The sequence below is a fragment of the Schistocerca nitens genome, chromosome 4 (genome assembly GCF_023898315.1).
Source record: "Schistocerca nitens isolate TAMUIC-IGC-003100 chromosome 4, iqSchNite1.1, whole genome shotgun sequence".
Lineage (NCBI taxonomy): Eukaryota > Metazoa > Arthropoda > Insecta > Orthoptera > Acrididae > Schistocerca > Schistocerca nitens.
Genome location: NC_064617.1, coordinates 660,987,170 through 661,013,227, shown reverse-complemented (window position 1 = coordinate 661,013,227; position 26,058 = coordinate 660,987,170). Strand labels below are relative to the sequence as shown.

General features: G+C 39.8%; 1 protein-coding gene across 2 annotated transcripts in view; it reads left to right on the top strand.

Annotated features, from left to right (window-relative positions):
• LOC126251673 (peptidyl-prolyl cis-trans isomerase E) overlaps positions 1-26,058 on the top strand; it is a 78,368-nt gene that overhangs the window by 50,596 nt on the left and 1,714 nt on the right. The window contains exons 3-6 of one of the 2 annotated variants that reach the window (XM_049952251.1): positions 8,543-8,719; positions 8,801-9,007; positions 16,198-16,379; positions 19,015-19,081. In XM_049952251.1, the coding sequence (XP_049808208.1) occupies positions 8,543-8,719; positions 8,801-9,007; positions 16,198-16,379; positions 19,015-19,081 (633 nt within the window). The remainder of the gene's footprint in view (positions 1-8,542; positions 8,720-8,800; positions 9,008-16,197; positions 16,380-19,014; positions 19,082-26,058) is intronic. The other variant, XM_049952252.1, reaches the window with a different exon arrangement.

Here is a 26,058-nt window from a genome sequence, read left to right as displayed (position 1 = left end):
ATGCCAAAGGTCGTAGGTTCATATACCTCTGGATACTGAAATTTTTTCCCCTCTTCGTGTTTGTAACACGTTCTTAGACTTCATTAATCATCAACGTTAAGAATTTTTCTGATATATTCATTTTTATTTATATGTAAGAGTGTGCTTTCTCAGTATCTTCAATTTCGTGACTTCCATTTGTTCAAGAAATTAAAGATGACATTGCTGTGTGTGAAAGAACTGACAGTGACATTATACTTTTTCGTGTCAGAAATAATTCACCATTATTTTATGAATACGTAGCAATTTCCGAGTGTGTGGTCAGACAGGAATCTAAGAGCATAACTTAAATTACTGTGAATGAAACTAGCAGCAATCGTCTTTATACTTTAGCTTGTCAGAAGTATTTATCTGTGATCAAATCCTTAACAACGGTAGACAGAGATGAAAAATTCCTGCCACAATATTTTTAGACCCTACCACCATAAGAGAAACATTTTGATTCATCAGATGCGTGTTATTAAACTAGAACGAAATTCTATAGTTGCACTCGCCACACGCCCTCGAAAAGGCGTTTTTAATTTTGTTTTTATGAACCAAATTGTTGATGTATCATATAGGGAAGTAGGCTACATCATCATTTGGATCTCTAGGAGCGAGTTACAACCACATTCTATGCACATTCTTATTCTTTGACACTCTCTTAAACAATTTTTCAGGTTCGTGGAGATGTGTTCCGTCTATGCAACTAATTGAAGGCAGTTTGTTTATTGCCATATGCATTTCGCTTCTTTTATTTGCGAAGCATCTTCTCGAATAAAAGAAGCGAAACGTGTATGGCAATAAACAAACTGCCTTCAATTAGTTGCATAAACGTGCGTTAACGGAACATACCTCCAAGAATTTTGAAGCAACTAAGGAATGACAGAAAACAGAAAAAAATGATAAATTTTTTCGGTATTTCCATACCTGTATTTGTACACTGTGGTACTACACTCCATTCCTAACTCATATTCCGAAACGCAAAATTCAAAACAAGACGTTGATGTGAATGAGGATAAAATGACATAGTGTGACATTGATGACAGTTTCCACACCACAGTCAATATTCTATCATTATCATGCATTCATGGAAGCACATGGTCAGCAAAATTTGAACAGTATTACGTACTCTAACCACATTTTTTGGTGCTGTGAAGAATTGCGTGCCTTTGTTGGCTACTAGCGGCTTTGGGTTCGTGGCGCTGCAGTGCGCCTGTGTGAATCCGAGGCAGATTGCTTTTGATTGGTTGGTGCAAGGAGAACAGACAACAGCATTTCGGTTTGCTAGGACCATTCGGCATCACGTCTGAAATGCTTACAGAATAATGTTGGGCCTCTCCTTCGAAAACGAGATCGTTCGTGCACTTGTGTACCGAACCAATTGGTAAAATGGCGGAAAGATACAGAATATGTCTCCTGGACCCTGCAACACTGACATTGGACAATTGATGACGGGAAACATGTTGCCTGGTCGGACAAGTCTCGTTTCAAATTGTATTGAACAGATGGGCTTGTATGGGTATGAAGACAATCTCATGAATCCATGACCCGTGCATGTCAGCAGGGGAATGTTGAAGCTGGTGGAGGCTCTGTAATGGTGTGATACGTGAGCAATTGGTGTGATATGGGGCCACCAGACTCCCCAGAAATGAACATTATTGAGCTTATCTGGGAAGCCTTGCTATGTGCTGCTCAGAAGAGATCTCCACCTCCTCATACGCTAATGGATTTATGGACAGCCCTGCAGGATTCATGGTCCAATTCCCTCCAGTATTACTTCAGACATTAGTTGAGTGCATGCCATGTCGTATTGTGGCATTTCTGCATTCTCAAGGGGGCCTTACATGATATTAGGCATGTGTACCAGTTTCTTTGGCTCTTCATGTATAACAGTGATCATACACCTGAGGTGAATATGGAAATGGGAAAAAGGGTGGTGTATGTGAGAATCATTTCAACTGAGGTCGAAAGTTTCCAGAAACGAGGAAGACCTTTGGTAGCATCAGCAACACTGCTAGAGAAACTCATCCCAAAGACCCTGAACAATCAGCATACAGGGCGAAGGAAAAAATGCTGCACTTGGATGTCAGCCTGTGAATCCTGATCCGGTTTATCTAGCGACATCAACAATGTAGGAAAAGATATATTGCTACTTACCATAATGATGACATGTTAAGTTGCAGACAGGCAGAATTAAGACACTTGCATGTAAGCATTTGGCTACAGCCTTCGTCAGAAAAAGAGAAACACATACCATTCATTCACACAAGCAAGCACACCTCATGCACACATGACCACCAACTCCAGCATCTCGGGGCCAGAATCAAGTATCACGTGGGATGGAAGCAGCAATCTGGAGGGCACAGGGAAGGGGAAGGGATGGCAGTGTATGGGTGGGGGGGGGGGGGGGGGGAGGATCCAGCAAGTTGCAAAGTGTTTGCAAATGCATGGTGATAACTTTGGACATTTTCTCTAATGTGAATGTTGCTCTTACCTGTACGTATTAGCTTTGCAAAGATAAGCCTGGACATCAAAAGTACAGAACGTAATTATTGTGCATATCATAATGTGAAATCTAGTGTAACACAGCTATTGTCTTTCTTGTACCTCATTGGTACTGTATCCACGATTATTTTGTATTGCCTTTATTCGTATAAACGAGGAAACCAAGTGGTCATTTACATCTGTAAGAAGTTCATGTTGTGTCTTCATGTTTAAATAAAGGTAACAGGAACAGAAATAAATATACAAGAAACTGCATTTTGGAGGTGTAAATTGGATATAATTTGATGCTTTAACTGGGAAAAAAAGAAACAAATGGTGTGACTAAGACTGGAACACCTGGGAGTCTGCATATGTTTCCTGTGGCATTACCTCATCTCAGTGAGCTAATGGGACAGCTCCAGGTGCAGAGTTCATGTTACTTGTTGTTGGCCAAGCTGCACACAGTTGCAGTATTGGCAGAGTCTCTTTTTCCTAAATTGCATTTCTGTTAAACCTATTGACAGGACTAGGTTTTTCTAGGTGTACTCTTTGTTATGAATTGGGGTAAGGAATTGTATGCCAACTGCCAAGTGCATCATTTTTATTTCACCCTGTATAAGCACATAGTGCACAGGACCAAGTTAGTCGTGGTCAGGCCAGTCGCAGTCGGGACCAGTACCAGGAAGAAGAAGAAGAAGAAGAAGAAGAAGAAGAAGTACTACTACCACAGCCTAGTCTCATAGTCACTAGAATGACACTTCAGTGCTGCTGCAATGAAAACTATGAGAAGATTGGACCCATTCAAGGGGGAATGCCACTGAATTTTCAATAAGTATCCAGCAATAGTTACTATCTTCAGTTTTCTATGTTACTAAAGAATAAGTCACTGCTAATAGCAACAAGTAGTAGTTTATATTTTCTTTGTGTAGCTCTCTTGCACTTGTCTCCCAGTCAGAATAAGGTGTCTAATTGCATAAGTCGCAGGGAGTTATAATTAGTGTTTTCTGTATTTCAGAATATATACAGGATTGAGTGCTGTCTCCGACTTGTCTCCTGTTGTGGTTAGTGTGATTTATTGTGCATAGTTGGTACAGGTTGCAAGCAGAGCACTTGTCTCTGATAGTGAAAGGTAGAATTCAGGAACTGGTAGTTGGTGGAAAGGCCTACCACATAGTAAGGTAGGGTGAAATTGTTGATGTAAAGATATACAGCCACTGGAAGGTGCCTCTCCAAGTAAGACTAAATTATTAGAAACTGAAGTTTCCTTCAGTCATATCATTAAAGGTTTGTACCCTTATTCATTTCCTATGAAGCAACAGCTCATCCAAAGTTGGTGATAGGACCAGTGCTGGGATGTGACACTGCTCTGTAAATTGCAGGCTGTGGACAGAATTATAGAATGAAAGTATCTTGATGTCTGGTGGTAATGTTTAGCTAACCTGCATTGCTGCATCTCAGTTAATTGATCGGAAGCTGGCAAATGTATCGAGAGATCATCAATAGTTTAGTAGTCCCACCAGACAACAGTATGTAAAAATATACTATCATTGTGTGTGACTGCTAGGACCTCCAACCAGTACACTGCCACTGCTAACTCTCAGGTATGCGAGCTGTAGCTTCGTACATAGTGAGCCAGCTGCATGGCCCGATAATAGGCTGCCCATAGGCTGCCCACCACCTGATAAAAGCCATTTCTGTCTTTACCTGTGCCCACATTGTACAACACTGATTTCAATGTGTCAGTTGTAGTGGATTGTGCTATTCTCTAGACCTGGTTTGCTCTTTATACTTTGTCTGTATCTTCTAACATTAGGCTTGTGCTAAGGCTTGGATTGTGATAGGGTTTCTTCTCATGATTTTTCTGCCTTAACACTTGATTACCATATCCATTTCCAGGATGTTATTTTATGTGGTTTTGTTGTGTTGCATTTGGAAATAAATGCTGAGAGCTGTCTACAAACATGACGTTGAGATATTTGTGAGATTGAACATCTGCACTTGTATTTTGAACTACGTACTGTGCTAAGACATGTGAGATAGCACTGGAATCGTATTAAGTGAACATTCACTTGGGATGCATGGAAGACATTCAGCAATTGCTGTACAACAGCAGCAACAGTAGCACCAGCAGTGACACCATCAACGGCAGCTGTCAGCATTAGTACTAACAAGGGAACCTCCCCATCGCACCCCCCTCAGATTTAGTTATAAGTTGGCACAGTGGATAGGCCTTGATAAACTGAACACAGATCAATTGAGAAAACAGGAAGAAGTTGCGTGGAACTGTGAAAAAATAAGCAAAATATACAAACTGAGTAGTCCATGGGCCACATAGGCAACATCATGGACAATGTGAGCTCAGGAGCGCCGTGGTCTCGTGGTAGCGTGAGCAGCTGCAGAACGAAAGGTCCTTGGTTCAAGTCTTCCCTCCAGTGAGAATTTTACTTTCTTTATTTTTACATCGTTATTATCTGTCCGTTCGTTCATTGACGTCTCTGTTCACTGTAATAAGTTTAGTGTCTGTGTCTTGCGACCGCATCGCAAAACCGTGCGATTAGTAGACGAAAGGACGTGCCTCTCCAATGGGAAGCGAAAACATTTGATCGTAAGGTCATAGGTCAACCGATTCCTCCACAGGAAAACACATCTGATATATACTATACGACACTGGTAACGGCATGTGCGTCACATGACAGGAATATGTTGTCGACCCACCTAACTTGTACACTTGGCAAATGGGTAAAAAGATTCTTCTACCTTGCCTGATTTAGGTTTTCTTGTGGATCTGATAATCACTCCCAAAAAAGTGATGAAAACGTAAGAGTTTGTCACATAAACTGAAAATAAAAAAATTAAACTTTTCACTCGATGGAGGATTTGAACCAATGACCTCTCGTTCCGCAGCTGCTCACGTTACCACGAGACCACGGCGCTCCTGTGTTCTTAGAGTCCTTGATGTCGCCTATCTTCCCATGAACTACTCAGTTTGTATATTTTGCTTACTTTTTCACAGTTCCACACAACTTCTTCCTGTTTTCTCAATTGATCTGTGTTCAGGTTTTCAAGGCCTATCCACTGTGCCAACTTATAACTAAATCTGAGGGGGGTGCGATGGGGAGGTTCCCTTGTAAGCTTCTGGAACTCAATCACAATATGATTGATACTTCATTTCCAGACAGGTCAGATCAGTGACCCACAGCAACAGTGTGCATGTTTGCTGTCAATAAATTTTCATTTGTTCCATTTAGTACAGAAATTAGAGTTATTAACAGAACCATTCATTCTTCCATTGGGAAGACCATACAGAGGCCATTTTACATAAAAGATGTATGTGGTAGCTGCTAGGCTGGAGTTCCTTCAGCATAAGAACAAATAAAGCAGAATGGGTTGCAAGTTTTGTAAGGACTTAGTTGTAAATTTAGTTTCAAGTACATGTGTAACAAATCCTACCGTGAAGTCTCATTAGAGGTGATGCGATCCATTTGTCAGTGGATGAAGATGCTTGCTCATACTCTTATGCAAGTCAGATAACTCCCGTGCTTCAAAGCACCAAAACATTTGAGATTTCGGAAGTAGAACAGTAAGCTTCCACAACAGACTGTGAGGTTACCAGACTGTTTCATCTACCTTCCAGGACTGAAGCCGCCGCTAATCAGGCCACATCATGCTGTAAACTACTTCAGTGTTTATGTATGCTTGCATCTTATAATGGTGATTTCATTGTTCATAATGGACTGTACTATTTTCAAGACTGTGTGGATATTGCTCTTCAGAGTTTACCTGTGTCTGCTGATGCTAGAGTTGTGCTTGAACTTGGGTTGTAACAACATTTATACTCCTAACTTTATTGCCTCAGCATATGATATCAGTTTCCAAGTTTATAATACCGCATTAATTTCAAGTGCTGGTACCAAGCTTTTTGTGAGAGTAAATGTTGAATCCTTTTGCAAGAAAAAGAAAAGAAAATAGTTATCTTGACATTATAATGCTTATGGTTTCACAGAATTTGAATTAACCTCAGTTTCTGTGTTTCAATTATTTATTGTCCATTTGTGTGACTGAGCGTAAGCATTTTTTGAAACAGAAGTTGAAACATTGGTTCCATATCGACTGCAGTTGCAGGTAATGAAATTCCCATGGGGAACTTATCAGGGAGCTTCATTCTGACGTTAATTTTTGGTTATTGCTTGCCTGCTTGTCTTGGTGGTGCTTAATGTTAGGTTTAAGTATGAACTTAGATTGTGTAGTGACTCGCCTTAACTTTACATTTGATTGCCAGCTTTCTGCTGTTTGCCATTCTTTAACCATACATTATTACAGGAATGTTCCCAGATATCCTGTGTCTCAGCCTTACACAGTTGCCATATGTGAAAATGCTTAATTGAATTTTTACTACGAAGGGGATTTTTAAACGTACAAGCAAGGACAGAAGCAAATGTTGCAGTTGACAATTTATTATGGAGCTGAGTTAATTCCTGAAAGCCTTACCTAACATGTGATATTTACACATTGTTGTAATCTGTGTCTGGCCGTCACAGACAACCATTAACTCAGGATACATCTTCCTTGCACATTCAGCATAAAGTTATGGAACTCAAGGAAACTTTGTCTTTCCAGTGAATGTGAGCTTAATCATACCCTTATCAGTAACACACCGTAAAATTACTTTCTCTTCCATGTGGGTCATGAAATAAAGTAATAACAATACTGTACATACGACTGTGTGTGTCATTCCACATTTTGACAGCATAATAAAAATATATTATGCATTCACTAATGCACTATACTACTATCAGTGGGTCATCAAGTATAGAAACATAGCCACAGAGAAAGGAAATAACACAAAGGAAAGTGCATGGTGTAAGCATACTTACTTGGTCAGGAGGGACATGGAGTCTTCAGTGCACTGTTCCTTTCCAAACCATACCATTCGCATATTTAAGAAACATGTTAAACAAACCTTGGCACATGAACTGAATCAAAAAGTTAACAGCTGTTTGGTCTTTTACTTTGGCATTTGTAGGATATGCACTCTAAACAACTATTGCGTAATCTGTGCAATCCCTTGGAAAGTTCCTGAAATGTCTATTTTCACTGATCGCCCACTGCCGAGTCTCTGCCTGAGAGTATCCCCATCATCTCTCCATCACATTCAAGCCATCCATGTGCTATGTTTCTCATACTTTCTCATTATCGTGTCTGATACCACTTCAGATGTTTTTAAAATCTTTCTCAGATTTCGACCTTCCGTAAAGGATTATCACATTATCTGCTCTCAATTTAATTGCTGAAAAAATAATAATTTTCTACTGCAGTAATGCTTCCTCTATTCCTACCGGAGTCAGATGGATGAGTCCATTCACATGTCTGAGGAGTGTCTTCTCAGGCCTACTGCATCTTTTAAATTTAGGTAGACAGGAAGGCCACTTACGCAGAATGTTCTAGAATGTTCTTGAAGCTCTTACAGGCCCTTCATATGGCCACCTTCCAATCACGCACTGGTTTCATGGCTTTACCTCTTTCTCATACTCTGCGTTCTGTTGCTCTGGTGAAGACAAATGCAGAATTAGCTTCCTGTGTGACTCCTTGCATTAACATGTTTTGTTCATGTAAATTAATTACCAGACTACTTTTGTCATTACACACAAAATGGTTTCATCAGATGATGCAGATCACTGTGACTTTCCATCTTGAAACATTAAAGTGCGTATATCCTGTACTTTAGCATTGCATTTAACCATAATAGAACGAAAATACCTGGGTTGCTATGTTTCACATGTAAAGTATATTTTAGCAAAAGAAACAGCAGGAAACTACAAGTGGCTGAAATTTATTCTTGTGATCTCTAATGTTGCAGTATTAACTTTTAAAGTAAAAGTTCAGAATTCCAAATTTAAAAAACAGGTGAGGTATTAGAGACAAAAATGTGAATTTCATTAATGTTAATAAACTCAAAGCATGTATCATTGAAAACAATGAATTTTTGACAATATAATGTCATTGGATAGATAATAATAGAGCATATATTGTGTTTCAGAATGATTCAGAACTTTTTGGAAGAACCATTAGAGTAAATTTGGCAAAACCTCAGAAGATTAAAGAAGGTTCATCAAAACCCGTTTGGGCAGATGATTCTTGGCTTCAAGAACATGCTGGTGCAACATTAAAGAAAGCTGATAATGCAACCAAGAGATCTGCTAATGGAGAAACAACTGTAAGAATGTATAACAGTTTGTTATCAACACATGTGTCTGGTGTGGTATTTTTTTCTGCCACAGCTTGTTTTCTTTTGTAGGAGGATGAACCTGAAACAAAGAAAGTTAAGAAAAATCCACAAGTATATTTTGATATCAAAATAGGAAAAGTTGATGTTGGTCGTATAATAATGATGCTCAGAAGTGACATAGTTCCCAAAACTGCAGAAAATTTTAGATGTCTTTGTACACATGAAAAAGGTTTTGGTTATCAAGGAAGTACCTTTCATCGAATAATACCTGATTTTGTATCCTTAAAAGCTGAAAAGTGCAGACTTGTCACTACCAGTTCGAAAAATGTGATGTCTCATGTTTTTTATAATCATGTGTTGTGATATTTTGTGTGACTGTGTAAATGAAAGTGAACATGTACACTACATTTGAAGATGAAGATGAGTATACTGTAATATATATTTGTAGTCAAATTTTTCAATTATTCATTTGTTTCGACATTGATATCTGTAGTTTCTGTGTAAATAATTAATACTGAAATTGTCTGTGTATCTCATAAGGCAGGTAGCAGCTTCATGAACATAAGAAGTAGCCTACTGATAAAGCTTACAGTCTTCAAATTTGTAACCTAGTTGTTTAAGTTCTGGAAATCTGAAATGCATTAGCAACAGTATTATGAAGGGTGGAGAAAAGCTGCGTCGCGAAATTTTAACCACAGATAGCTGATGCCAGTAGGAACCAAAATTACTAATGTTGTGTTGGTCGACAGTGCACAATTTTTAAACTACGGGAACTTGGTGCCATGCACTCTGATTGGCCGCAGGATTGCCCTGTTGCCGGATGCTCTGGACAACGCATGATTGCAAATGCTTTGCCTGCTGGAGATCACAATGTATCCAAGGCAGCCGCACACTCGGTGGTAGTGTGCCAGCCTTCCATTCTGGGGGCCTGGGAGTGTATCTGTCGGGGTCCTGACACATCCATTGTAGTTTCATGATAAAACGTACTGGGAACAAACCCGTCAACAGCTGTTAGTTCAAATACAGAAAGTCTTACAAATTGTGTCGACCCTGAAAAGGGCCTTTTTTGTAGCTAGGACATTGTTTGCATCTCTGGATCTGGAGGGCTATGCCGTTGGTGGCTTAGCTACCAGAAGGTTCACCCAAGCTGGACAGGCTAAAGGGGAGGAGCCAGACAAAGTGTGTTCTACAACGACCTAGCGATATCCTGTGTCCTATCCTATCCTATCCTACGCCTATCCTTTTTCCTTATCATTCTCAATCAAAATTGTAGTGGGAAAAGGTCTACGGCTTGAGGGGTGGACGAAGATAGCCAGTCATTTCAAAAGGAGATGTGGTGAATCTCAACAGTCATCAAGCCGGATGAACCTTCTCACAACAGAGTGGCGTCTGTACTCCAGTGGAGCGGCCACAAAAGACGTCTGATCCCAGTGGGGGTGGCTTGACTACATCCTCTGGGGCTAACCACCTCAGTTGTAACCACACTACTGAAAATGCAGTAGCCAAAGTTGAAACTTCGGCTTGTGAGGCAGTCATGAAGCATGTGATAATTACAAATATACCCCAGGGGGCTAATCCCTCATTGACTGAGGTCAATGCAAGCAGGCTGTTGGATTATGGGGAGCCTGCATCATGTGCAAAACAAAACTGTGAACCTACCAGTACCTCCAAATCTGATCTAAATCACGGACACAAAATCGGATCGAAACAGACTTTTAAAATGGGAACCATAAACTTACAGACAATGATGAAGGTTGGAAAGCTAAAGCAAGTTGTTGACAGTATGAGAGAAATTGTGATTGGCATACTGGCACTATAGGAAACAAGATTCAGGGACGAAAGCATGATGGAATCGGAGGGATATGTAATTCTGAAAGGGAAACCCGGTGTTGGAGGGCCAAAGCAACCTTTTATGTTTGGCACAGCCTTTGTAATAGATTGTAGATACCTGGATAGTGTCACTGTGTGGAAGGGCATAAATGAGAGGCTGTCGTATCTGACAATGAAAATAGGAAACAAAACCTATGCAATAGTAAATGCACATGTACCAACATATTATAAGAACAAAAAAGACGAAGCAGGAACTGAACATTTTTGGTCCACTTTGGATAAGGTAGTGACAGATGTGCACAAAAGAGGTGTCACTATTTTGCTAGGAGATTTTAGCATGCAAATAGGCATGGAAAGGAAGTATAGAGGCCCTGTGGGAGATCAACCAGCCCACAAAAGAACAAGAATGGTGATAGATTAGTGGACCTAGGTAGGAGACACAGGATGAGAATAATGATAACCCATTACAAAGCTAAGGCAGCCCTGGAAAGGATTGGGGAAAAACAGCTAGACCATGTAGCAATCTGTGACAAGAATCACAGAGAAATTATGAACATGAAAGTGAGGAAAAATAGCAGGATGGAATCAGATCAACTTCTCCTAGCATATTTCTTGCTCGAACAGTCCACGGGTGTACTGCCGGTATATAGTGTCCAACGGGCACAATATTTCAGCGATCAGACATGTCGCCATCATCAGATGTGCTGATGAACTGAGCTCCTGAGGGCGGGCGGCTGTCCTAAATCCCCTTCCCCCGCGAGGCACTCTTTCCGCGGTTCGTGCCCACGGCTGCGTGTCGGCGATCGTCGAGAGGCTGGTGTCGGCGTCTGTGGTGGCGTCGGTGTAACTGCGTCGTCCGGCCTGATCGCTCATTCATTTTCTTTGCTGAGCCTCTTTTTAATTAGACTGAGTGCTGGTTCCCATGCCTTGCTGAGGTTATAGCCGCAATCTCTGTTGATGAGTCCGTGCCTGGTACGAATTTCGATAGCTTCTCTAATGACGCTGTCCCAGTATTTAGATGTCTGTGCAAAGACCCTGGTGTGTTGGTAGTCCATTTCGTGATTTTCGGACAAACAGTGCTCTGCAACTGCCGACTTTTTGGGGTACATAAGTCGAGTGTGCCTCTGATGTTATCGGCAATGATCTTCGATGGTGCGCACTGTCTGTCCGATGTAAGTCTTTCCAAACTCACAGGGAATCTGGTATATGCCAGCCTTCCGTAAACCGAGATCGTCTTTGACACTTTCCCATATTGCTCATGTTTTATTGGGCGGGCAAAAGACAGTTCCTACTCAGTGTTTCCTCAATATTCATCCTATTTTCCCCGACAGTGTGACAGTATACGGTATATAGGCAATGGCTATCTCTTCCTCCGTGACTTCGTCCATCTCCACACACTGTACTGTAGAGGTGGGGCGGAGAGTGCGTCTGATCTGCCATTCCGAGTACCCGTTTTTCTGGAATACAGTTTTGAGGTGTTCCAGCTTATGGGGCAGACACTCTGCGTCCGAGATGGTGCGCACCCTGTGCACCAGTGTTTTTAATACCCTATTCCTCTGCAAAGGGTGGTGGCAGCTATTTGCATGCAAATACAGGTCGGTGTGTGTTTTCTTCCTGTATACCCCATGGCTCAGGGTGCTATCCGCTCTTCTTTTGACAATGACGTCCAGGAATGGTAAACTTCCTTCTGCTTCGGTCTCCATAGTGAATTTGATGTTCGGATGTATGGAGTTCAGGTGTGTAAGGAAGTCTAGGAGCTTGCCCCTTCCATGGGGCCATATCACAAATGTGTCATCAATATAACGTAGAAAACAAGTAGGTTTCCATTTGGATGACACCAAAGCTTCCTCCTCGATATACTCCCTTTAGAAACTCGTGACCACAGGTGAAAGTGGGCTCCACATTGTGACTCCTTCTGTTTGTTCATAGTATTGTCCATTAAACAGAAAATACGTGGAGGTCAGAACGTGCCTGAAAAGGTCGGTCGTCTTCACGTCAAATTTCTATGCAATGAGCTCAACTGACTCTCGAAGAGAGAATGTCAAAACTTACCAGGGTATCTGAGTCTTTCAGCTTGAAGTTCTCGAGACGTTTTACGAAATCCATAGAATTCCGAACGTGATAAGGGCTTAGTAGTTCTGCCAGGTATTTGGCCAGCAAATATGTAGGTGCCCTAATGTTGCTGACATTTGGGCATAACGGCACCCCTTCTTTGTGGACTTTAGGAAGTCCATAAAGTCTTGGTGGTACAGGTCCTTGAGGTGTCAATTTCTTGGCGACACCCTCTGGTCAATCCGCGTCCTTGAGAAGAGCCCTAGTCTTGTTCTCCACCTTCTTTGTGGGGTCAGCATTGATCTTCCTGTAAGATTCGTCACTTAGCTGGCTCTGCATCTTCTCAATGTAGTACTTATGGGAAAGGACAACTGTAGCATTGCCTTTGTCAGCTGGTAAGACAACAATCTCAGGGCTCTGTCTCAGGTCTCAAATGGCTTCCCTCCCCATGCTGGTAATATTCAACTTGATTGGTTTAGTTCTTGTCGGAGCACGGCAGGTTTCCCGGCGCACTTCTTCAGCTGCTTCAGAGAACGTCTTGAGGGATAACTACAGGGGCATCTCTCTCTTAAACATAGGGTACAAGGTTTTATCAAGAATCTTGCTGAACAGAGTTGGAGAACAACTGGCAACTGAGGCCGGCAAAAGGAGAGTACCACTGTGGCTTTAAAAAAGGGAGGAACAGCTAGTTGGAATAAAAAGGGTAACAGAACACAGACACAGGAAAGGAAAAAAGATAACACTGACATTTGTGGACTTCCAAAGGCCTATGATTCAGTTGACAGAAGTACTCTGCTTGATGTGTTATAAGATAGAGGACTGGATGCTACATCACATGCAATAATAAAGGAAACATTAAGCGACGCTACTGTCAGGATCGGGCATCACAGTACACTGTCAGACAGCTTCAAAATAAAAACAGGAGTCTGGCAAGGGGATGGACTGCTACCAATTTTATTTAACCTGGTTTTGGACAAAATAGTGAGACAGTGGAGACAGCTAAATAGTAACATGAAGATCAAAGGTGTGCAGATATGATACAAGGTCAAACATAATGCAACAGTGGACTACCTGACATTCGCAGATGACATGGGGCTCTTAAATGAGATGGTAGAAGAGGCAAAGACAGCACTAAAAAATCTAGCCGAAACAGCAGAAAAGGTCAGCCTGAAGACTGCTTATAATAAGACCGACATTGAGCACTGAGTCTGACTGGAAGATAGATGGCCAAGTGGTTGAGAAAGTCATCAGCTTTCATTATTTGGGGGAGAAGATAACTGGTGGCATACAGAGCAACAGTAGTGCCATAGACAGGGCACAGCTTTTGCAGAAGCTTCGGATTGCGGTGAAAACAGCATATGGCAAGAAAAAATCTGTCTTGGAATGCCAGATTGCGACATTACCAGCAACTGTAAGAAATCCTCCTCTGTGTGCATCAGAAATGATCACACTCAGCAAGAGAGCTTGTATACAGTTGGAGGAGGAAGAGCGAAAAATGTTGAGAAACATATGGTGCACCAAAAACATGGGGCTTGGATACACAGAACATGGACAGGAACTGTATGAAAATATTGAACCCATATCAAGCGAGATACAAAAGAGGAGGTTACAATTTGTTGGGCTTATTGGAGGATGGATGAGGCGAGGTTGACTAAGAGGATATGGACTGCAACATTTCATACTGGTAACAACTGGGTGAAGGAAGTCAGAGATGACTGGAAGGCTGTAGGGAATAAAAGAAAGGAATCTACAGGCAATAGTACAGGACAGGGAGAACTATAAAGGGTTGGTAGATAGTCGCAGGTGGCCGGACACTAAAATCAAAGTTGTCGTAATAGAAGAAGAAAGAAACAGAAGAAGCGAGAGAGTGAAGAGGTATTGGGAAGAAAGATGATGTGCAAAACAAGCCATACGTGATCCTTAAGGGTCCTAGTGAAGCAGAAGAAGAAGAAGAAGAAGAAGAACATTGTTTACTTAAGGCAGCTGCTCAAACTCGTAACCCTCTGACGCAACACATGCTTGGTAACACCAAACGGTGTTTTGCTGAACTCTCTCAAAGATTCCTGGCATTGCCCTGATGTGATTGGTGGCATGTTGAATGTGATCCATTAATTCCTCTTTGTTTCTAGGTTGTTTGTGTCTGGGTGGGTGAACTAGTACCCACAGGGAAAAGTCCGGTGGCGTGAGGTCTGGTGATCACAGCAGCCATGTCCTACAAGTACCTCTGTCAACTACTTGACTGTCAAAAGGTTCATTTAAATATCCTCGCACAGCACGACTGTTATGTACTTGTGCCCAATCATGCTGCTACCACTTCCATATCCACAGGTCCATGGGAACATCTTCTAGCAGGCTGGGTAGAGTTTCTTGCAAAAAGTGAAGGTAATTTGCCACGGTAAGTCGAGGAGGTAGACGGACTAGCCCAATCAGATGGTCACCCACAACGCCTTCCAAAATATTGAGCGAAAATCGTTCCTGGTGTCCGTGGACGTACGTGGTGTGAGGATTTCCCCGTGCCGAATAATGAGTGTTTCGAGTGTTGTAAAGGCCATCACGATGGAAGGTACATTCATCGGTAAACAACACAATTGCAGAGAAGCTGGGATCTTGTGCAACACGTCGCAGAAACCACTGGTAAAACCCTAGCCTGTGTTCATATTCCGCCACAGGGTTTAGGTCTCGGACAGGGCAGAAACTATTTGACATGTGTGCATTTCACGTTGAGGCATTGATGGGGGCAAGGGATGTTTGTATGTGTGAACCGACAAGCATAGCGCTGCCCATCAACCAATGAATGGCAACAGGGCAATCCCACAGCCAATCAGAACATGTGGTGCCAAGTTTCCAAGGTTTAAAAATGGTGCTTTGTCAACCTACACAACATTAGCAATTTTGGTTCATACTGGCATCAGCTACCCAGGGTTAAAATTTTGTGACACAATTTTTCTCCACCCTGTAGAGAAGACACTGAGTTGCATACAGGCGTAGCAAGAAGACTGCTATACATTTAAGCTTGTAGGTACAAGGTGTCCTCCCAAAGAAAACACACACACATTCATAAAAATACAACTCTCTCTCTCTCTCTCTCTCTCTCTCTCTCTCTCTCTCTCACACACACACACACACACACACACACACACACACATACACTACAGCTGGCTGCTTTGACCAGGCTGTGGACTGCAAGTGCCCCTGATGGGAACAGCAATCTGGTGTAGATGACTGGAGAGGTGGCATGGGGTGGAGAGGGGTAGGGATAGCAGAGTAAGGGTGGGGGATGGTGTAGTGCCATTTCTTTGTGTTTTTTATTTCAGAAGAAAGCCTGTTGTCTGAAAGCTTCAATGTATGGCAGCCTTTTTATTGCACATCTGCGACTCTAGCATTTCCTCCGTATGGTAAATAGTAATCTGTACTTTCGTAACACTGTTGTAACCTAGTTGTGTATGTTGTTAGCATTATTGGCAATTTTTTCCTCTCAATATTTTATCAGTCTAAAAGTTTCAGTTCCTTACAATACAGATATTGTTCGGAATTTATGACGTGGATCAAATGTCTTGATTTTCTATCCTTAATGAGTAATACAGATGTGCCAAGGAGGAGATTTCACCAACCATAATGGCACAGGGGGTAGATCTATATATGGAAGTAAATTTGAAGATGAGAATTTTACTCTCAAGCACACTGGACCTGGAACACTTTCCATGGCCAATTCTGGTCCTAATACTAATGGATCACAGTTTTTTCTGTGCACTGCCAGGACTGATTGGTGAGACAGATACTGCAATACATATTTTTTGCCTTTATTTGTAATAAATAAATTAAGAATATATAAGAATTACGAAAGAATGGTAATGGAAAGTCCTGTTGGAATGTAAACATTTAAGCAATAAAGTCTACAACTCCCCAAACTGTTGTCAAGCCGATAGGGTTTAAGTTTGTGTTTGAAGTTAACTCTATTATCCATTAAATTCTTTATGTCACTGGATAGGTGGACAAAGATTTTTTTGTACGGCTGAATACCTCATTCATTTCTGTACCACACTAAAGCTGAGTTATGGACAGTGTAGATAAGTTCTTCTTCTAATATTATGTTTATGAATGTTCCTGTTGCTTTCAGAGTGTTATTTATTGTTGGCTATAAAATTTACAAGGGAGTAAATGTTGTATGGTGCTGCTGTCAGTATGCCCAACAGTTTAAAAAGTTGTTTAGTAGAATTTCTAAAGAGGACAGCACACATTATCATCTGCCCGACAAACACCTTTTTCCTCAGTGACGAGTTATTCCAGAGTAAGATGCCATAACTGTTAGTGAATGCAAAGGGGAAAAGTAAAGTGTCTTCCTTAATTTTTTGTCTCTAGAATCTGATATTGGCAACGAAAAAGTTACAGAGCTTAGATATTTAAGAGGACATGTAACATACAACTTCCAGTTTAGATTCTTGTCAGTATAAATATTTGATTATTGTGTTTCATTTATTGATTTACAGTCGCACGTAATTTATGATGGTATGGTCAGACCTTACACATTACTGCAATGCATTGTGTTTTAACTAAATTTAGTGACAGTCCGTTGATAGGGCACTAGTTACAGATTTTCAAGAAAGTATTATTTACATTTCCAAATGTTGAAGTTACTCTATTAGGCTTGATTAGAATACTATAATTTTCAGCAAAGAGAACTATTTGTGCTTCTCGGATGTATAATGGAAGATCAATTATATCTGATCTGAAGAACAAGGACCCAATATCAATGCCTGTAGTACACATGCACAGATTATTCTCCATTCTGAAATACGAGGTGTGGCTAGAAAAAAACCGGACTAGTACTGGTGAAACAATAAAACGAATGCAATAAGGCTGAAAGTCGCGTGGCCTGTCACGTGACTCTCGCTCCGCCTACTGCTCGAGTTTCATCTGCCTCCTGCACTCAGTCTGCCCGTGGCGTCTGTTTTAAGTAGTTGACGTTTTGTCTGTGCGTCGGAAAATGTTGAGTGTACAGAAAGAACAGCATGTTAACATCAAATTTTGTTTCAAACTAGGAAAATCTGCAAGTGAAACGTTTGTAATGTTACAACAAGTGTACGGCGATGATTGTTTATCGCGAACACAAGTGTTTGAGTGGTTTAAACGATTTAAAGATGGCCGCGAAGACACCAGTGATGATACTCGCACTGGCAGACCATTGTCAGCAAAAACTGATGCAAACATTGAAAAAATCGGTAAACTTGTTCGACAAGATCGCCGTTTAACAATCAGAGCAGCAGGAGTTGACAAGGAAAGTGTCGAACAAGTTTACCGATTTTTTCAATGTTTGCATCAGTTTTTGCTGACAATGGTCTGCCAGTGCGAGTGTCATCACTGGTGTCTTCGCGGCCATCTTTAAATCGTTTAAACCACTCAAACACTTGTGTTCGCGATAAACAATCATCGCCGTACACTTGTTGTAACATTACAAACGTTTCACTTGCAGATTTTCCTAGTTTGAAACAAAATTTGATGTTAACACGCTGTTCTTTCTGTACACTCAACATTTTCCGACGCACAGACAAAACGTCAACTACTTAAAACAGACGCCACGGGCAGACTGAGTGCAGGAGGCAGATGAAACTCGAGCAGTAGGCGGAGCGAGAGTCACGTGACTTTCAGCCTTATTGCATTCGTTTTATTGTTTCACTAGTACTAGTCCCGTTTTTTTCTAGCCACACCTCGTATTTTCATTCTGTACACTTCCAGATGTCTTTGGTCTGCTTACTGACTTAAATTAAGACCAAAACTTGGGATTTTTGTCAGTTTGGTAGATAGAATTTTACTTTAGAACTCATTGAATACTTCACACATAGTCCTCCTCAAATTCATTTCGGCTTCATTCAATTTTGTTTGATTTAGTAGTGGCCTGGTGTACCTGGGTACCCACCCATTGGCCACCAACTTGCTGTGGACTTCTGTGAACATACATTGATGCATATCACATTTTCTCTTCCATCTTTCCTTTCTATTTTAGTGTTTCCTGTATGTTTTCCTCCATTATTTCACTAGAGTGTCGAGTCTCCAAGGCGTGGGCAGCTCTGTGGCATTTCCTCCTCACACTAGGTATGCCCACTTTTTTGTGTGTGTGTGTGTGTGTGTGTGTGTGTGTGTGTGTGTGTGTGTAATAGAGAGAGAGAGAGAGAAATAAAATAAAGTATAATTGTACAAAAGTGTAGCTACAAGTTCAGTCATGTTCATGTTAATGTGCCTGTTACTACTTACACCTCAGCTATGTGATGAGTGGCTACCTTTATTCCTTTCATCATTTGTATTTCACTCAGGACTTTCTAGCAGGCTTACCTTATTTATGGATATCCTATAGTCAAGCACTCCATCTGTTGTAACTAGCTAATTTTTTTTTTCCCTTCTTACAGGCTAGATGGGAAGCATGTTGTATTTGGCCATGTTATTAGTGGTCTAGATGTCCTAAAGAAAATGGAGGTAATGATGTATTTTCATAAATAATAATGTAGTTGTAGTCGGGTTGCAAAAAGGACACCCCTAAACCATGACACTTCATGCATAAGGACCCGATTGTGTGGAGGGGGCAGACTAGCACCATTTTGAGCTCTGGAGTTTGTAAACATTGCCACAGTGATGGTGTCAGGTTGCCACCTCTATGCTCAAAGTTGTATGTGGCGCCATGCTTTCTTAGTGGCCGCAAAGCTTTTGTTTGATTTTCATCATTTGTTATGGATTGTGCGTTTCATTTCGGTTCGTGTTAAAAGTGCATTTTACAGTGTCATGAATTTCAAACGTTTGTGATACAGCCTTTTCCTCCAGCTGTAGGAAAGTAGGCAGGGGTACTACCTTAAAGAGCAAATCTTTTGAGCTTGCATATAATGTATGACACTGTTTTTAGGAAGAAAGGGATAACAGCGGGTCATTTATACCATTGTCAAAAGTCGTTGAATGAATATCTGCTGCTCTGAAAAGTGGAACAACTTCTGTGAAGAAAGTAACAAAAAAGAAGTGTGCTGGAGACCTACAGGTGCCAATTGCTTTTATTTTGACTCCAATGAAAACCAGAGTGCATGCTACTAAAATGTCAATTCACAACATACTTGTGTATGTAAGTATTACCATGGAAAGATTATCCAACCTGGAAGAAGCTGCTTTGCTGACTATTAGATAGTGGCTTGTTTTTCAGAGGAAAAACAAGTCTTTTAGGTGTACTGAGGGAGTAGGGTTTTGATGGAAACTTTTTCTAGATGAAGAGTTCTGCTTGAACAAGAGGATTTTGTCATCTGGAGATGCCATTTTTTGAGGGAAGTGTCTTAAGTGTAAACCCAACTAAATCATTTGATTGTATAAAATGTGGGTGAATGATGGTCATTCCAAACCCACTGTATCATCATGACACAACATATCATTGCCATTTTAATGGAATAGAACTCGTGTGGTCTCAGAAAAAATTAAGTGTTGCACACAGAAATAAATTAAAAGATGTAGGATTTTTAGTGCATGAGGCAATGGGCAGTATTATGCCCGACAGTGTGGTACATCGTTGAAGAGGCATGGCAGTGAGAAGGTACACTGGAAGAAAGGGGTGAAGAGTTAATAATAAGATTAGGAGATGATAGCAGCAGCAGCAAGGGAGAAAATAGTGACAGTGATATAGGAAATATGGATAATGACAACACACTCCTTGAAGGCTGTACAGTCAACCTTCTTCCCTAAACTTCCCTAAAATACAGATGGAAATCAGAGCCAGTTTAAGGCCCAAGTGATGCAATAATACTGTGCAATAATGCTGTGATATGTGGTTTATTCATCTCATTACGTACAATTTTCAAATCATTTGATTTGATGTACAGGAGACATGTCAAGGTTTACAAAAGAAACTTTTTTCACTTTTTTAAGAGAACTACAAAAGTTTACATTATATTTTACATTTCTAAGTTATAGCTACACATGTAGATAAAATAATACATGTAATACAATCCCTGTGTTCAGATTGTGAAGCTGTCCTCAATGAATTCATCGACAGAATAATAACACTTTTCCACCAGAAGAGTAAAGATCAATCTTTTCAGTGAACCAATCTCCATTTTAAATATATTACTGCCTTTTATTTTATTGAAAATTTTTAACCCCATATACTCTGGCATTTGGGCATAAAGTTTTAAACGATGTGTTGGAAGTTTGAAGTTATCTCTGTGGCGAGTGCTGTAGTTGTGGTCAAAACGGAAAGTGTCTAGTGTATGTTGATTTGTATATAGGAACACCACCATCTCATATATGTATAGTGAGGGGATAGATAGTATTTTTAAATTTTTTAACAGTGAGCGACAGGATTCCCATTTTTTTGCAACACACGTTTCTAATTACTTTCTTTTGTAATACTAGGAGCCTAGTGACATTTGCTGAATTTCCCCAGAAGATTATGCCATAACGAATAACTGACTCAAAGTAGCAGTGATAAACTATCTTTCTGGTATCCATGTTTGTGGCACCTGACAAAATACACATTGCAAATGCTAAGTTGTTCAGTTTATTTGCTAAGTAATCTATGTGTACCTTCCAATTTAAATTTTTGTCAAGATTTAGGCCTAAGAGCTTCACGTGGTTTGCTTCTGTGATATCCTGATCATTGCAAGTTATCTTTATTTCACTCCTTTCTACTGATTTAGCTTCAAATTGCATCATTTTGGTTTTAGTTACATTTAGTTTTAGTCCATTTTGATAGAACCAAGATTCAAGTTTTTCTACAGTATTTTTGGATTTTTCTGGATTATTTTCAGATACCTCATTTTCAATTAGAACTGATGTATCATCAGCAAATAAGACTGAATGAACATCAATAGCAAGTGGTAGGTCATTTACGTAAAAAAGAAACAGATAGGGACCCATTATCAAACCTTGTAGGACTCCTTGGGGAACTGTTTTCCAGTCTGATGAATAATTGGTTCCATTTGAAGTTAAAATTACTCTTTGTTTCCTACCTGACAGGTAAGAGCTAAACTATTTTAAAGCAGTGTCTCTGATTCCATACATCTGTAATTTGTGGAGGAGTAATGCATGGTTCACTGAATTAAAAGCTTTAGTCAGATCACAGAATATACCTGTGACCTTTCTACCTTTATCTAACGTGGAGCATATTTTTTGGATAAACTCATTTATAGCATTCACAGTGCTTTTACCCTTTTAGAATCCGAACTGGTTTTTAAAAATTATATCATTTACAGTAAGAAAGTTATTAATTTGTTTTGCTGCAATTTTTTCAAACACTTTAGAGAAGACCGGCAAGAGAGATAGGGCGGTAATTCCCCATATCTTCTGTCGATCCTTTCTTGAGTAGAGGTTTGATCTCACCATATTTCAATACATCTGGAAAGCATCCCTGTTCAAAAGATTGATTTATAATAGTTGGCAGCGGTTTAGAAATAATATCGTACACATACTTGATTACAGATGTTGTTATTTCATCCCACCCATGTGAGGTTTTGATTTTTAGAGACAATATTTCCTTTTCCTCATCTGTTTGGGTGATTTTTTTCAAATTGTTTAAAAGATGTGTTCTGGCTGTTTTCCAAATTTGTGATGTCCTGATAGAATGCCATATCCACATCCGATCTTACTACATTTAGGAAGAATTCATTGAAACAACTTGACATCTGAACAGGGTTTACTATAATTTCATTTTCATGACTAATTTTCAAAATCTCATGAATTTTTACTTTGGCTCCTAATTCAGACTGAACAACTGACCACACTGATTTTGTCTTATTTCCGTGTTCTCGTATGAATTTATTATTTGCCAATTTTTTAGCTGCCACTACAACTTTCCTAAATAAAGCTTTATACTGTTTGACATAAATAACAAAATCCGGATTTCTGTTTGATTTTAACTCATTGTGGAGCTCTCTTTCTGGCACTAGAGATTTTTATTCCTGTTGTAATTCATTTGAGTTTACCATTAACTTTCTTTTGCTTATATCTACGAGGAAATGATTCATTAAATACCTCTAAGAAACAATTTAAGAATTTGTCATAGTTTATCGAGCTTGAACTATTGTAGTCTACAGGCCAGCTTATTATACTTAATTTACTGCGGAATAAATCCATTTTACTTTTACTGAGATCCCTTTTTATACAAACTTCTGGAGGCTTTATGTTTGCTTTTGGGAGCTCAATAAACAGAGCTGAATGATCTGAAATACCCAAGTCTAAGCAGTATTTGTGCTTATTTCCACTGTCAAATTTGTAGTTAGTAATAATATTATCAATGCAGGTCACTGATCTGCTGTTTTCCCTAGTGCCTTCAGAAAAATTTAGCTTGAAACCAGATTTCTGAATTAAGTCACGAAATTTTGTGGAATCATTGCTTTCATTTAAGACATTTAAGTTGAAGTCTGTTGCTATAACAACTTTTTTCTTACTTTCTTTCTGGAGTTTTTCCAGGAGGCATTCGAATTTGGCTAAAAACACTTTTGTTACCGCACATCCAGGAATTCTGTAGATTGCTATAACCAGTGTATTCAGATCACTTAGTTCTACAGAGCAACTTTCAAACACGTTCTCTTCATTTAAATAATTAAAACTATCTCTTACTGTATAACTTACAGAACAATTGACAAGAATGCAGGAGCCTACACAAGATTTGCTTATTCTACAAAAGCTAGCAGGTACCTTAAAATTATTAATACTATTTAGTACTTTTATACTATCTTCTGTTAACCAGTGTTCATTTAGGGACATTATTTTAATATTTACGGATTCTGAAAGCAGTTCGTTGATTTTTGAGAATTTACGATTTGGTAGTTCTGCCCCTAAGCCATTTATATTCCAGTGCATCAATAGATCATTTTTGCTTTTAGCTATTTCACGTGCATCCTTTGTTTGGTACCTAAACTTTTTATTTTCAGTTTGAGTTTTTGCTTTGTCACCCCTATCAGAATGAATTAGTTTCCCTTGCTTCTTAGGATTTTACACACGTCTATGAACATTTTATTAAGATTCACAGAGCCTAATCTATTCAAGTGCAGGCCGTCTTTTCCCAGACACTTGCAGTTTAAGAATTTGTTTGGGTCAATGAATACTGCACCGGGTCTGTTGCACTGTTCCCTAATGCTGGTATTTATCCTGTTGATGTATCACTTACCGATCTTCGATGAATAATTCCACTAATTACTAGCCTGGATGTTGGGTATACAGTTTTCGCTGATCTAATCAGATTCCGTGTTTCATTCACGATTTCTTCCTCACTGTTACTGCGGATGGAGTTTGTGCCCATGTGGATTAAGACACCTCTGTAATTGTCGGTACTTAAAGTTTTGTTACCAGTTTCGCCCGTGTTTCTTCTTGTGGACAATACATTCTTAAAATGTATTTGTTGAGTTGATGCGATCGGATTCCAGGTCGAACATCGACCTTGCAGTGATTCAGAGTGCTGAATGATAAAGATGCTGTGCTGTGATAATTGTTCTACTTTTTTGCAAGCAGAAAGAAAGGTGGATGAAAACTGATACGAGGAGCATCAAAGATCACTCATGAAAACTTGTTGAAAGAATTGATGATGGGGCAAAAACAAATCTGTAGCTTGTGGTATGTTGATGATCCAACATCGCAGTTCCATAAAATCAATGCTTACCTTATATGTTATATTACTACTGACAATCCTTTTGAAGACTTGAAATTTACAAGTGCAGTTTCAACTCACAGTATTTGAGACATAGTTATGGAAACATATCCTGCAGTAATACATGCACTAGACAGTTATATTCAGATAAGTAATGTATACATAGAGATAAATATGTATATATACTTTTATTCATAGCTCTGCTCCAATTAAATTTCTTAAAAGTTTCTTCCTTCTTGGCCATTTCCTATTTTCTGGGCAACAAATCATGTAATTCATCATTCTTAATACTTCTATTTTTGTACTCATCTGCCCTAACACCCCACAGTGCCAGCAATGATTTATACATTTCAGTGTACTTCAATAATAATACTCTTTCATCTTGTTTTGGACCCATTTTCCACACCACAACAACAACAACAAACACATTCTTACCTAACCTCATTGGTCTGTGTAGCACACAATAGACTGTTGAGGATATTGTCAACACAATATATGGTTGTCTGGGTTAAACATAGAATAATATAAAGTGCCTTAACTTGAGAAGTAATTGAGATATTTATTGATATCTTTCTTCAAGTATGGTAACTCATTATGTTTCTTTACACACCTAATACACATCGGTATGCACACTGTTAGTTGTGCGATAGACATCTGATCTGTATTCCACTTCTCCCCAAGCATTTTATAGCATTGCATGTGTAACATTTGTGATAGGTGCATGAATATGATGGGGCAACCTTTTTTGGATGACATCATGTGCTGTCAAACGAGATAACTTTAACTATCTATTTGCTTATTGGATTGACTTTTGAGGGCTCCACTGGAAGGATGTACAGAATACTCAACAGCAGCATCTGGAACTCCACACTTGGCTTGGTGGCCCAGCGTTGAAAGCAAACTTCCAGTTTCCTCGAAGCTGCTTGTCCCATTTCTTGATTGTTACGTCAGTGGAAACATTATCAGTCAGTCAGAGTCCATACACAAAAAACATTTTGAGTTACCACACTTATAGAAGCAAACTGCCAATAAATACCTCAGTTAAGTTATTACATTTTATATTGTCATATGTTTAACCCAGACATCCTGGATTTCCAAAGCTTTAGGTATTCTCAGTATTACTGCACAACTTTTCAATCTCATGCCTACCAGGTCAACATTATTGCTTATCTAGGAAATCTTGTCAATATAATTGACTGTCTGGGGGGAGGGGGGGGGGGAGGCGGTGATTAATGTTCTGTACTTGACATATCTCAATTAAGTGGCCCCTAGACAGTTGCGGACAATATTTTCCAGATGCACATTAATACTAAACATGCAGGAGTGAAAGTGAGATGTGGTTGTAGAATAATGGTGAGGGCATCAGAAACTTTGGAAATATATTGCACTTCCTGGAAATACTGTGCTGTCTGTGGGCAGTATTGATGATATCATTGCAACATTGCTGGCTACACAGACCGGGGTTAGGTTAGGTTTGTTGTGTGGAAAATTAATTCAAAGCAAGTTAAATGATTATTATTATTAGAGTGCATCGAAATGTGCAAATCACTTCTGGTGTAGTGGGATGTTATGGCAGATAGTCCAAAAACAGAAGTCTTAAGAATGATGAATCATATGATTTGTTGAAACTTCCTGGAAGATTAAAACTGTGTGCCGGACTGAGACTCAAACTCGGGACCTTTGCCTTTCGCGGGCAAGTGCTATACCAACTGAGCTACCCAATCACGACTCACGCCCTGTCCTCCCAGCTTTACTTCCGCCAGTATCTCGTCTCCTACTTTCCAAACTTCACAGAAGCTCTACTGCGAACCTTGCAGAACTAGCACTCCTGGAAGAA